General features: G+C 32.2%; 1 protein-coding gene across 7 annotated transcripts in view; it reads left to right on the top strand.

The window, feature by feature from the left end:
• The window catches only part of LOC126884349 (neuropathy target esterase sws), a 1,280,173-nt gene that overhangs the window by 400,423 nt on the left and 864,051 nt on the right, over positions 1–15,699 (top strand). For all 7 annotated transcript variants that reach the window (XM_050650280.1, XM_050650276.1, XM_050650273.1 and 4 more), the window contains one exon: positions 4,504–4,713. In XM_050650280.1, the coding sequence (XP_050506237.1) occupies positions 4,504–4,713 (210 nt within the window). The remainder of the gene's footprint in view (positions 1–4,503; positions 4,714–15,699) is intronic.

Below are 15,699 nucleotides of genomic sequence, written 5' to 3'. Positions count from 1 at the left end.
TGCTATCATTCAATGGATTTTTGAAAAATTGAAAAATATTTTATAGTATTGAATAGTTTTTCGATCTGACGTTTACTTCTCGAAATTTTCGGTTTTTTTTTTGGGAAACTTTGTGACTCACCCATTTCCTTACGCCCCGCTCAAACCGTCAGATTTTAGAAATATACACTATTCTGCATGTACTTAACTTACCTTATCTTAATCTGACGATTTCGAGTTTTTCTAAGGATAGCTTTTTTTTCGGGCCCCCCTTAACGAACTCCCCTCTATTAATATCCAATACATGGTAGGGGTACATTTACAGGGTACAAGGTTTCTCCCCATGTGGTTTTCTGACGCGCTCGAGTAACTCCAAAAATCCCCGCTTGGGCTCCCCTACAATTATGAATAATATATTAAAAGGGTGTTACGACATTGAAATGAGTTTTAAAGTAAACGTTAAAGACGCTTTGTTGATTCATTAAAAAGTATTAAACTGTTGCCCCAAGCGTTTCGAATCTCTAGAGATGGTAAAAAAAATTACAAAGAAATTTGGCATACACATAGCTAACAAGTCAAAGAAAAAAAGTGATATCGTGCCGATATGTGCTTTTGCCCTGGGGGTGGTTTTCACCCCCTCTTGGGGGTGAAAAAATATTCGTCCAAAGAAAGTCAGGAAATAAACTGCGCGTCATAGAAAACGGGCACCCTAAAAACTGGGTCATTTTTGATGTCGCGTATCTCTTTAACCTGTTGTCCGATTTAAGTCATTTTTTGAATATGTTATAGCCCTATTCTTTGTCAATATCCCTGTAATAATATTTTTGCAAACAGGTAAATTTTCATTGTATACCGGGTGTACGAATCAAACTGTGTTTTTTTCTCAAAGTGCGCAACACCCTGTGGAATATTCTAGCATTTATAAAATACTGAAATTAAAACCCAACTATAGCCTTAGGTTTTCTTAACATTCTGTTTTTTTATTCATTCGCTTATGTTGGATAATACAAAAGTTATATACTTTAACAACTAGGCATGCTCTTTATCAGTACAGGGTGTTTCTAAAGAAGTACGACAAACTTTAAGGGGTAATTCTGCATGAAAACATAATTACCGGTTGCTTTATAAACACATGTCCGCAAATGCTTCGTTTCCGACATACAGGATGTTGAATTTTTTCTTACAAACTGACGATTTATTTATTGCCCTAAAACCGGTTGAGATATGCAAATGAAATTTGGTGGGTTTTAAGAAGTAATTTTTGAACATTTTTTAACATACAATTAAGAATTTTTTATTCACCATTGGCGTGCATACGAATAATATGATCGGTCATATTACCCGTATGCGCTCCAATAGTGAATATAAAATTCTTAGTTGAATGTCAAAAAATGCGCAATAACCATCTCTTAAAACCTACCAAATTTCATTTGCATATCTTAACCGGTTTCAAAACAATAAATAAATCATCAGTTTATAAGAAAAAATTTAACATCCCGTATCTCAGAAACGAAGCTTTTGCGGATATATGATTATAAAGCAAACTGTTATTATTTTTAATGCAGAATTGCCCCTTAAAGTTTGTCGAACTTATTTAGTCCCTAAAACCCCTTAGACTTATAACACCCTGTACTGACGAAGAACATGGCTAGTTGTTAAAGTACATAACTTTTGTATTATCCAACATAAGCGAATGAATCAAAAAACAGAATGTTAAGAAAACCTGAGGCTATAGTTGGGTTTTAATTTCAGTATTTTACAAATGCTAGAATATTCCACAGGGTGTTGCGAACTTTGAGAAAAAAACACAGATTGATTCGTACACCCGGTATACAATGAAAATTTACCTGTTTAGCAAAAATATTATTACAGAGATATTGACAAAGAATAGGGCTATAACATATTCAAGAAATCATTTAAATCGGACAACAAGTTTAGGAGATACGCGACATCAAAATGACCCATATTTTAGGGTGCCCGTTTTCTATGACGCGCAGTTTAGATAAACTGGCTAATTTTAAGTAACTTTTGTTCTATAGAGCTTTTTTACTAAGTCAATACTTTTCGAGTTATTTGGCAGTGAATATGTTCATTTTTTCAACAAAATAACCACGCTTTTAGACGGTTTCTCGCAAATAACTCAAATAGGTATTTTGTCGAAAAAATATTCTTAGCAAAAATATAACCTGTACAAAATTTTTAAAAATGGTGTATATATCACGTCTCTACACCTAGTAGAAGCAGAGTTATAGCTAATGAAAAATAGGTTTATATTCGTCAAATTCCAAATGGAATACTTTAACGTGAAATAACCAAAAATGAAGCACATTTCGGGGAAAACTCATTACAACTTATTTAAAGTGTTTAAAAGAAGCTTTATTTTTGTTTTATAAAAAAAATTCTAGCATCAAAATTAAACAAGTTACGCACAAAATAAAGTTAGTCCCTTTTGGTTTTGTTAAAAAATCGAGAGAATCACCCCCTAATTAGTATCTTAAATGAACTTAATCGTTACGACTTCACAAGTTTCTTGACCCGTGTATATATTGTTTATATGATCTGTAAGTTTCATCGGTTCAAAGTCCTTATTATTGAAAGGGCTGTGGTTAAAAGGGGTTGAACGAGTCACTGATCACGAATGTATGCAAATTTAGAAACACCAAATCTAAATCAATTTTTGTCTAACAGAAAAACAAAAAAGTACATGATATTCAGAAAAGCAAATCTGACTTTTTTTGTTTTTCGTGATTTTTGGTATCTCTAACAATTTTTAAGTTATTTTAAAAAAAAACATATTTTTCAAAATTTAAATTTAAAAAAATTTTATTTGAAACCAAATTTTTTCAAAAATAAGCACTTTAAGTCGATGAAACTTACAGGTCATATAAACACAACATAAGAGAAATAATTTATGGAGCAGTAACGATTAATTTAATTTAAGTTGCTAATTAGGGGGTGGTCTTTCCGATTTTTTTTGCAAAAACAAAAGGGAGCAACTTTATTTTGAGCGTAACTTGCTTAAATTTAATGCTAGAAACTTTGTAAAAACAAAAATAAAGCTTTTTTTAAACACTTTAAAAAATTTAAAATAGGTTTTCCCCAAAAAGTGCTTAATTTTTTGGATATTTCACATCGAAATATTCTATTTGAAATTTGGTGAATATGAATCTATTTTTCATTGGCTATAACTCTGGTTCTGCGAGATTCAGAGCCCTACCGTGGACACCATTTTTTTTACTTTTTTATAGGCTATATTTTTACTAAGAACGTTTTTTTCGACAAAATGCTTACTTTTTGAGTTATTTGCGAAAAACCGTCTAAAAATGTGGTTATTTTGTTAAAAAATGAACATATTCACTTGCAAATAACTCGAAAAGTGTTGACTTGGCGAAAAAGCTCTATAGAACAAAAGTTACTTAAAATTAGTCAGTTTACCCATTTCCGGACTTAGTTTGGATATATATTTTTCATCCCCAAGAGGGGGTGAAAGTCACCCCCAGGGCAAAAGCACACATCGGCACAATATCACTTTTTTTCTTTGACATGTAAGCTATACGTATGCCAAATTTCATGTCAATCCAAGCGGTTCTTTAAAATTTAGAGCAAAAACCGTGAAAGAATGGACTAAAAAGAAATACTAAAATAAACTACATAATTGGCCATTATTGTTTCTCGTTTTATTATTATTAACTACACACAGATTCAATAATAGGTACCTACTTGAACGAATTCTCGATGTTAGATGGTAAAAACGAAATGTTGGATTCCACCACCAGTAATATTGACATCTTGAGTTTTAGGGTTTTAGTAAATACAATACAATTACATATTATAAAACTTTTTAAAACGTACTACGTGAACGTGACAAATGTTAAATTTGAAAAACATTGTAAAAATTTAAAAAATATTATATGGTACTACCTGAAACTTAGAAAACAAGTCACAGAATAGAAAAGTTAAGGGTAGGTATACGAGATTCAAATTAAATAATACTGGTCGAAAATCTTGATTATGATATTTCTTTAGTACCTATAGTATACCTACTAAGCATCTCAAAAAAGTAAGGATATGATTTATATTATAAGATTTTATTATAATTTTATATCTTGCCAATATGGTATGTAAATCCTGTGTGGGCGATACATTGAATCTCAAATATCGATATATTTTCCAATAGATCGAAAGTTGAATATCGATATAAAAATATCGATAAAATTTTAAAATATATCGATATATTTATCGATACATCGTTGCCATCCCTACCTATCTCACGTTTCAACGCTTTGAGGTACTTGGTTTGCTTTTTGGATACTTTTTGTCGCTTTAACACATGTCTCTTTTCAAGATCTTAAACTTTTTACTATTCGTACATCCCTTTTTCGATGCTTTTTAATGCTTTTGGCGTTTGTACGCTTTTTTAAATTCATGTTTTTTACAACAGTTTTTCGATGCATGTTCTTTCAGTTTTTATAGGACACAAATTAAAAGTCTTCTCTAATATTACTAACTTCATAAATGTTGTAGCATCCAAAGCAAAAAAACTCACCAATGAAGAAAAAGAAAGAAGAATCTTCTCTCAATACTACTCTTACGGAGACTCCGACAGCCACTACTCAACCTATACCAGTGCCTGGCCATAGGAGAAGTAAATCATCGTTAGAATCAAAATCGTTTTCACCAAGTGGGAATTTCGGAAATGGAATGGCAGAGTCGGACAGTATTCCAAGTGGCACTGTAAGTAGGATCGTTTATCTCTTTATTGATTTTTAGTTAACTTAATATACTAAGAGCCAGGATAGGTGACATTTGCTCCTATCATTTTAGGCACCATAAGAGTCTATATGGGACTTGGCAACGTGGTGTTGAGAAGTAACAACAACTGTTAATTTAACAGTGAAAATTTGACTAAATTTAGTGGGTGTAGTGCATATTTAATTTAAAAAGTAACAAAACTGTAAGTAGAAATCAAATATCTTAACGCCATCAAGAAAATTTCAGAATATTAAAGTACATATAAAAATTTAGAATCAATCAATAACCTAATTATTATCGTCAAATTCCGCTACGTCATTAAACTAGCAACTATCATATAACAGATATTCGAACAGCGTTGCCAGACTGTACAAAATATATAGAAAAAGAGGACTGATTTCTATCTTCATTTTTTTTCTTCTGGGGACGGATAGAGAATAACCTTTGATCTGTTGAGGAGAGTGAACTCTCTTACGCTATCACCGGAGACTAAAATGGAGAACGTGATATTAGATAAAATCCTGAAGAAACTTGAAAGATTAGACGAACACAATAAACTAGTGGAAGGAAAGCTGGATAGTATACAGTCGGACCTAAGGAACATATCAACAATTAATGAACAGTTAAAAATGGAAAATAAGGTAATGAACGAGACAATTAAAGTCCAAACAGAACGAATATACATGCTAGAAAGAATCATCAGAAGGAAGAACGTAATAGTACACGGAATAGAAGAAGATCAAGGAGAAAATTATGCAGAACTTAAAAGCAATACAAAAATTAATGCAAACACTAAAAATTGAGATAGACCCTGAACAAGAAATAACGGATATAAAAAGAATAGGAAAGCAAGATGGCCAAAAAATAAAAAACAGACCTATACTGATCGAAATGAGGAGCGAAACTAAGAGAACAGATGTACTGAAAGGATCCAAGTATCTTAAAGGAACAAATATATATATATATATATATATATATATATATATATATATATATATATATATATATATAAGTGAAGACTTCCCAAAGCAAGTAATCGCCGAAAGAAAACAACTCACGGAACATGAAAAAAGCAAGAGAGGAAGGATACCTGGCACATTTAAGATACAATACATTATGGATAAACGGAGAAAGGTATTCTCTCGACCAACTTCAAAACGAAGACATAAACGAACCGTCAAAAGAAACATGTCCACTGGGAAAACAATTGAAGAAGACAGTGGAGCACAGGAAAACAAAAATAATGCTAGGAAATTTAGTCAAAGATCTCCCATGGGAAACCCAAGCACAGAAGATAATATAGCAAAAATAACAAAGCTAAACAATAGTCCAAAAAACTAGGGAATAATTCAGCAAATGATAAAAATCAGGAACGAAAATTGGCTATGAATAAGGAAACGGTTGTAAACAGTATAATGAAAAACAAAAAACAAAAAAATAGAAGTAAAAGAAAAACTAACAGGAGAAGAATAGGAACATGGAACATTTTTGGACTATATTAAGAGCAGGGAAAATGGAAGAGCTCGCGAATGAGATGGAAAAGTACAAGATCGAAATCTTAGCGTTACAAGAAATTCGATGGAAAGATCAAGGATCAATAGTAAAAAATAAATACAGAATGTTTTATTCCGGAGATACCAAACAAGGACATAATGGTACAGCCTTCCTAATTAGCAGTAAATTAAGGGACAAGGTGATAGATTTCAAAGCAATATGTGGAAGATTATCTTATGTCAGAATAAAGAACAAGCAATCTAATTTAACATTCATTAATGCATATGCTTCCACTGAGAATGCGAAAGAAGAAGACAAAAACGATTTTTACGAGAAACTCGAAGAGATATATGAAAATATACCCAAGAATGACATATTAATTTTACTAGGTGATTTCAACGCAATGTTAGGAAAGGAAGATATAAACAAGGACGTCGCTGGTAAGGAAACTCTCCACACAATTACGAATACTAATGGGAGAATGCTTTGTAACCTAGCAGCAGCAACAGACACATTTATAATGAGCACACACTTCAAACACAAAAAAGAACATAAGGTAACGTGGCTAATACCAGGATGAACTGAGGGTAATCAAATCGATCATATTTTGATTTCAAAAAAGTGGAGGAGAACAATTCAAGATGTCAGGTCGTACCGTGGTGTAAATGCAGATTCTGACCACTTCCTACTAATAGGAAATATGGAAATGAAAATAATTAAAGACACAAAGAAATACACGAAAAGAAAAAAAATGGAACGTAAGGAAACTAGATTCGGATACTGTTCAGAAAGATTATTCCAAAGAGTTTGAAGCAAATTTAAAGGTTACGAACCCTAATAACATAGAAGAAACGTGGAAAGAAATAAAAGGTCATTTCGATAGCAGCAGAAAAAGTAATAGGATACAAAGAAATTAAAAGTCAAAAAGAATGGTATAACGAAGACTGCGAAACAGCAACCAGGGAAAAAAATCTAGCTCGAAAGAAATGACTGAAGACAGGTAGAGAAGAGGATTTGGAAGAGTATAGGAGAAAAAAGAAAGACTCAGACAAATTCTGTACAACCAACAGAAAGATATGGATTGATGAAGGTATAGAAGAGATGGAAGTAAATAGCAAGAATAATGTAAAGCTTTACAAATATATAAAATCACAAAATAAGAAGAAACCAACAGTTAAGATTGATGCCAAAGTATGGGAGAAATACTACGAAGAGTTATTTAAGGCGAGAGAAAGTTCTCTCGAATATACAGAGGATACAGACCTTGATGATGAAATCGAAATCGAAGAACCGTCATATGAGGACTTTTTACGTGTGATAAGAAACCTAAAACAAAAGAAAGCAGCAGGCCCAGATGAAATCCCAAACGAGCTAATAAAACGAGGCGGAGAAGAACTACAACGGAAAATATACGAGCTAATACTAAGACTTTGGGAAGAAGAAAGAATGCCCGAAGAATGGAAAACTGGATGGATATTTCCGATTCTAAAGAAAGGGGACACTACAAAAGGCAACAACTATAGAGGAGTAACACTGTTAAATAGCTGCTACAAGATATTGACAGCACTAATCAGACAAAAACTCTCAAAGTACATTGAAACTATAATAGGAGACTACCAGCACGGATTTAGAGAGGGAAGGTCAACAATAGACTCAGTTCACATAATCACACAGTCAATTGAGAAATGCTACGAACATGATATCGACTTACACATCCTTTTCATAGATTTCAAGCAAGCCTTTGACAGCTTAACAAGACCCGACCTAATAGAAGACATGAAGAACCTAGATATACCAATGAAACTTACAAAACTTACGAAAATGACAATGGAAGGATCGACGGCAGCAATAATTACAGATAACGGTATCACCAAAAATATAGAAATAGCAAGTGGAGTACGACAAGGTGACTCTCTATCAACGTCATTATTCAATGTCACAATAGAAGGAACAATAAGAGCTACAGAAATAAAAGGTACAATTATAACATCGATGTCGCAACTTGTGGCGTATGCTGACGACATAGCATTAATTAGCAGAAACCTGAACAGTTTAAAGGAAGAATTTACGAAGTTATGCAAGGAAGCATCCAAAAGGGGTTTAGAAATAAATCAAAACAAAACAAAATACCTAATATGCTCAAGAAAAAATCCAGATAATGTGATAAAGTTTAAATATTGGTGAATATAAGTTTGAAAAGGTAGAACACTTTAAATATCTTAGAGTCTCAGTTAATGGAACTAATGATAGAAGCATCGTAATCAGTGAAAGAATCCAGGCAGGAAACAGCCTACTGGAAATACAATAAGCTTACTACAAGAAGCTTAATACTAAACTGAAGATTTACAAAGCAGCAATTAGACCAGTAATCACATATGGTGCTGAGGTAATGTGTCTGACCCAGAAAGAGGAAGAAATATTGAGGATCCTAGAGAGGAAAATAATTCGGAGGATAGCAGGCCCACTGGATTTAGGTAATAATGAATTTAGAAAACTCATGAACCACGAAGTAAGAGGACTTCTGAAAGGAGAAGACATCATCAGATTTATCAAGGCACAGAGACTCAGATGGATGGCACATATAGAAAGGAGAAATCCAGAAGCCATCATCAAGAAAATTTCCAAATGGAGACCTGTATCAGGCAGACCACGAGGAAGACCCAAAACTAGATGGGAGAACCAGATAGTCGAGGACCTTAAGAAGATGGGAGTCAGAGAATGGGCAACCATAAGCAAAAACAGGAACTAATGGAGAAAAATTGTAGAGGATGCCAAGTCACACAACCAATTGTAAAACCAAAATGTTAATGCGGATTGATTCACCGCGACAAACGAATCGGAAGAGCCCAAAGATGGCGGCAATCACTCCGCTAGGAGTGTGGATGCCATGATATTGCCGCCATGATGATGATGAAGAGTCTATATCTTAAATAGTAGAACCTAAAAGAAAACGTATTAGCATTATGCCGTCAACTTTCAGTGGCACATGGGTCGCCGATATAAAATCAAACTTTTCTCTTATGGACGGGATAAATAAATTAATGGGTACCTACCCTCCCTAACTCACGGAATTAATTTTTTTTCATTTATTTGTATGTTTAAAAAATAAGACTTAGCCCATCAATTTTAACCCCACTAACCTCTTTCCCCTCTACCCACCATTAAAAACGTCATTTTTCGTTTTTTTAGGTAGAATGCAATCAATTTTAAGATTTCAAACAATTCACACGCATAGTTGATGCTTTTACAAAACACGTCTATTTTTTATAAACCCGTAGGTTGAGTGTACCTACATAACCTCAAAAACAGTTTTTTTAGCATAAAGCGTATAACTTTTTTTTAGAGATGGTCTGCAGGTTTATTTTATTTTATGTATTTTATCCAACACTATATTTCTAATTTTTTTTCAGATTTTTCCGTAAGGTTCGACACCTTCAAAAATCCGAAAAACTGTTTTTTAGGGGGTGTTGGGGGTTTGAACGTATTTCTTCCCTTTTTAAATATTCTAAAGGAGTCAGTTACTTCAATTTACGTATAACCTATAAAAAAAAGCCTTGATTTGATCTATTTTGAAGTCTATAAATCTAATCCCCAGAAGCCCCATAAAAAACAGTTTTTCAGTTTACCTGAGGTGGCGAACCTTACAGAAAAATATGAAAAAAATAGAAATATAGTGTTTGATAAAATACACAAAATAAAATAATACACCTGTAGTCATCTCTAAAAAAAAGTTAGGTATACGCTTTCTTCCAAATAGGTTATGTACAGGGTTTTTCACTATATTTTGACCCCCCTGTAAACTGCTTTATTTACAAAATTAGAAAAAAATATAAAATACAAAAGTTATTTGATCTTTAAATTATGATTTTTTGACATATACAGTATGTCCCTGTAAGTTGTATCCATATGGAAAACTTTTTTATTATTAATTTTACGAAAAAAAGTTATTCTTTATAAAAACGCTCTGCATGGTCCAAAACCTAAGATTTAACCATCAAATATCAAATTTTTTGAATATTATACGAGGTATGTCAAAAAGTTTGAATTTCACTCAAGAGTAAAGTAGCTTTATTTTTCACAATATTGAAAATTGCTATTATGAAAAGTTGTTTGGAATTAAAAACTGTATTCTAGTATACAATTACATCCTTCTAATTGAAATTTTTTGTTTTTGAAAAATATGGATGACTATCATTATTTTCAGTTATTTTAATTCAGATAACTCTTTTATTATTAATTTGACGAAAAAAAGTGATTCTTAATAAAAAGTTCTGCATGGTCTAAAACCTAAAATACAACCATCTTTTGTCAAATTTTATCAATTTTATACGAGGTATGTCAAAAAATATGAATTTCGCTCTAGAGTAAAATACGTTTATTTTTCACAATATCGAAAATTGTTATTATGAAAAGTTATTTAGAATTAAAAACTATGTTTCAGTACGTAATTACATCCTTCTAATTGAAATATTCTGAACTATAAAGGTACTTTACTTTTGATCTAAATTTACCTTTTTTGACATATCTCGTATAAAATTGATAAAATTTAATATAAGATGGTTGTATTTTAAGTTTTAGACTATCCAGAACTTTTTATTAAGAATCACTTTTATTCGTAAAATTAATAATAAAAGAGTTATCAGAATTGAAACAACTGAAAAAATAATGATGGTTATCCATAATTTCTCAAAAAAAAAACTTTTTCAATTAGAAGGATGTAATTGCATATTAGAATATAGTTTTTAATTCCAAACAACTTTTCATAATAGCAATTTCCAATATTACGAAAAATAAAACTACTTTACTCTTGAGTGAAATTCATACTTTTTGACATACCTCGTATTATCCATAATTTCTCAAAAAAAAAAAACTTTTTCAATTAGAAGGATGTAATTGCATATTAGAATATAGTTTTTAATTCCAAACAACTTTTCATAATAGCAATTTCCAATATTACGAAAAATAAAACTACTTTACTCTTGAGTGAAATTCAAACTTTTTGACATACCTCGTATAATATTCAAAAAATGTGATATTTTATGATTAAATCTTAGGTTTTGGACCATGCAGAGCTTTTTATAAAGAATAACTTTTTTTCGTAAAATTAATAATAAAAAAGTTTTCCATATGGATACAACTTACAGGGACATACTGTATATCATACCAGTGACGTCATCCATCTGGGCGTGATGACGTAATCGACTATTCTTTTTAAATGAGAATAGGGGTCATGTGCTAGGTCATTTTAAAGGTTATTCAATTCCCTATTCAGTAATATAAACATTAACATGATTATTTATATAGGGTGTCCAAAAAATTTTGTTAATTAAATTAATTGACACAAAAAGAAGAATGTATGTAATTTATTTAATTCAAAATACATTCTACTGCTGTCAGAAAACAGATAATTGTTTATTGGACAAATAAACATTACTGTTCACTTAAATTCAATTTTCACCTCTGCTCCATTTGCAGCTGCCACCCATCTGCCTCTTGGCAGTTTGAACATTGAATTTAAGCAAAAAGCAATGTTTATTTGTGCAATAAACTTTTATTTCTGTTTTCTAACAGCAGTAGAAGATATTTTGAATGAAATAAATTACATACATTCTTCTTTTTGTGTCAATTAATTTAATTCAAAAAATTTTTTCTTGGACATCCTGTATAAATAATTATCTTAATGTTTATATTACTGAATAGAGAATTGAATAACCTTTCAAATGAGCTAGCACATTACCCCTATTCTCATTTAAAAAAAATAGTGGATTACGTCATCACGCCCAGATGGATGACGTGACTAGTATGATATATATGTCAAAAAATCATAATTTAAAAATCGAATAACTTTTGTATTTTACATTTTTTTCTAATTCTGTAAATAAAGCAGTTTACAGGGGGGTCAAATATAGTCAAATATAGTCAATAACTCTGTATACTCAACCTGCGGATCTATAAAATAGACGTGTTTTGCAAAAGCCTATGTGTGTGAATTTTCTGAAATTTTAAAATTGATTGCATCCCACCTAAAAAAAATAAAAACGAAATATGACGTTTTTGTTGATGTGGAGAGGGGAAAGGTGGGTTAAAATTGCTCTGAGTCTTATTCTTTAATCACACAGAACTTAAAAAAAATGAAAAAAAAATAATTCTGTGAGTTAGGGATGGTACCCTTTAATTAATTTATCCCGTCGAAAAGTGGAAAGTTTGATGCACCACTGTCGACGCATGTGCCACTTAAAAGTGACGGCATAGAGCTCATACGTTTTCTTTTAGGTTCTACTATTTAAGTTATATACTTTTATGGTGCCTAAAATGATTAGTAAATTTCACCTATCCCGGCTCTTAGTCTTTAATTATTGTCGTAACTTTTATTACCTTCAAAGCCGCCTTCAGATATACAGGGTCTCCCAAAAGTAGCGGGACTGTCGAATATTTCGCAAAATGAACATCAGATCGAAAAACTGAAAAATACGTGTTCAATATTTTTCAAAAATCTATCGAATTATACCAAACACGGCACTTCCACTCCACTCCCTGGAGGTGGGATGGGGAGTAACTTTAAAATCTTAAATGGGAATCTCCATTTTTTATTGCAGATTTGGATTCCTTACGTAAAAATAGTAACTTTTATTCGAGACATTTTGTCGAATTGTGGATAGATGGCGCTATAATCGGAAAAGATTCTAATCGAAACGATCTAATATTTCGAGAAATACACTTCAGAATGAAAAACCAAAAAAAACGTGTTTAATATATTTCAAAAACCTATCGAATAACACTAAACACGATCCCCCCACTCCATCCCATGGAGGTGGGTTGAGGGTAACTTTAAAATCTTAATTAGGAACCCCGTTCTTTATTGCAGATTTGGATTCCTTATAAAAAAAAAAAGGAATATTCATTCGAGACATTTTTTAGAATTCGTGATAGATGGCGCTGTAATTGGAAAAATACGATTTATTAGCGCCATATATCAACAAATCTAAAAAATGTCTCGAATAAATATTACTTACTTTTTATGAGGTATTCAACTCTGCAATAAAAAATAGGGGTTCCTATCATTTGGAAGTATATTTCTCGAGATATTAGACCGTTTCTATAATTTACCTAGGGTATCAGGATACATGCTTTTTTCCGATTATAGCGCCAGCTATCCACAATTCGAAAAAATGTCTCGAATAAAAGTTACTTATTTTTGCCTAAGCAATCCAAATATGCAATAAAAAATGTGGGTTCCTATTTACGATTTTAAAGTTACCCCCCACCTCACCTCCAGGGTGTGGAGGGGGTGTCGTGTTTGGCGTCATTCGATAGATTTTTAAAAAATATTGAAAACGGATTGTTCAGTTTTTTGATCAGATGTATATTTCGCGAGCTATTCGACCGTCCCGCTACTTTTGGGACACCCCATATATCGTCTGATCAAACTCCAGCTTTGCAAATTAGAAATTTTACTACTGAATAGGGATATTGAAATAAACTTGTCTACACAGACTTGTACAGTTAAAATAGTTCACGATAAAAAATATTCAAAGGATATGAAAGAAGAAATCTAACAAGTTCATTATTTTGCATGTATTTGAAACATTATTTAGTTAAGAATATCACTTTCGTGATAGCTTAATTTCTTCAGCTCTTAAAAACTGGATTTGAAATCAGTAACGACCGTCTACGGGTATAATACGGGGTGGGCAAAAGAAAACAGTCCACCTCGATATTTGGCAGTAGCTATTGGATTTTAAGGAAATGACGGCAATGACGAGATTACAACCAATAAAAATAGAAGCCGTATTATATGCGGATGACATAGTCCTATAGCAGATTCCGTGACAAAAATGCAAAAACTTATAAACATATGGACAGAAGAAAAGGAGAAATTAAAAATTTAAAATAATCATCGAGAAAAGTAAAATAATGGTCATCGGCGAAAAGGAAGAAATTGAAGTAAATATAAAATGCAAAAAGACTCAACTGGAAATAGTTACCGCATATGATTATCTTGGAAGTATAATTACCAATGATGGGAACATAGACCTCGAAATAACTAACAGAACTAAAAAATCAAACAAACTGTACTACGCACTGGTGCCAGTTCTGAGGAAAAAGAATTGTCCCACGAAACAAAAATGAAAATATATAATACGATTGTGATACCGACGATACTGTATACGAGCGAAAATTGGACTTTACAGAAAAAGCATAATAGGATAAATACAATTGAGATGAGACATCTACGAGCTATAGCCGGAAAGACCAATGAGATAGAATAAGAAATGAGGCAATAAGAGGGATAACCAAACAGGAACCAATAATGAATAAAATAATAAAGAGACAAACTGGTATGGATATCTGATGAGAATGAAACCTAGTAGACTAACAAGGAAAATTCACGAATCAAGGATTATTACAAAAAAGAAAAGGCAGACCGAGGAAAAATGGATACAGCAAATAGTAGATGCGGGAAAACAGAAAGCGCTTGAAGAAATGAAACTAATAGCACAAGACAGAAAATAATGGAAGAAATGGGTGACTATATAGCTAAACTAAACCCAAATCCGACACCTGAAAGGGTATAAGGAAGGGGAGAAAAAAAGATAGAAAGGAAACGACATGTTTAATAGTTTACAATGTTTAACCGGAGAACCACCTTTAAATTTCCGAAGAATGTACTTGTCATTAACCTACGCATCATCCATATATGCAATAAAATCGCATCCCACTTTCCACCACACTGTTGCAGAACGTTTCAAAGAAACTTATGTAAATAAAAAAAGAACGAACCCCCCCTTTTACGAGAGAATCAGAAGATATCTCTCTCTCCATAATATTCAATTCCCAAAATTTTTTAATCAGACAAATACAGTTACTCCTCACCCCTGGACCTTTCCTCCTGCAATATGTGATCTAACTCTTTCTAAATACAATAAGCTTGATACCCCCCATGCAACAATTATTCAATCTTTTCTCAACATACCTGCTTCTTTCCCAGATCATTGTTATATTTATACAGATTCATCTAAAACTGCTGATGGTGTGGGATCGGCAGTTGTAGATTCAAACACTATATTACAATTTAAATTATCTTCCACTTGCAGTATTTACTCTGGAGAACTATATTCAATTTTGCAAGCCCTCATTCACAGTCGTACTCAAAAAATTCCAAAATCTGTCATAATTACCGACTCTCTCAGTGCATTACATACGATAGAACAGTTATATACAAGTAATCCTATAAGTATTTTAATAAAAGAACAATTACATTTACTGAAGAACACGATGCAGCAAGTAAGCTTTATATGGGTTCCATCACACATTGGACTTCAAGGAAACGAAAAAGCAGATTTCCATGCCAGAGAAGCAATACACAGTGCGTCTTCAGTGTTAGTGAACTTAGTGCCTGTTTCCGATTACAAACCATTCCTTAAAGAAAAAGTGTTAAACAAATGGGAAAACGAATGGAATCTTCCACAATCA

This window comes from Diabrotica virgifera, chromosome 5, assembly GCF_917563875.1.
Source record: "Diabrotica virgifera virgifera chromosome 5, PGI_DIABVI_V3a".
NCBI classification, from domain to species: domain Eukaryota; kingdom Metazoa; phylum Arthropoda; class Insecta; order Coleoptera; family Chrysomelidae; genus Diabrotica; species Diabrotica virgifera.
Note: the sequence above shows the minus strand (reverse complement) of the source record. Positions and strands in the feature narration are given on the sequence as shown.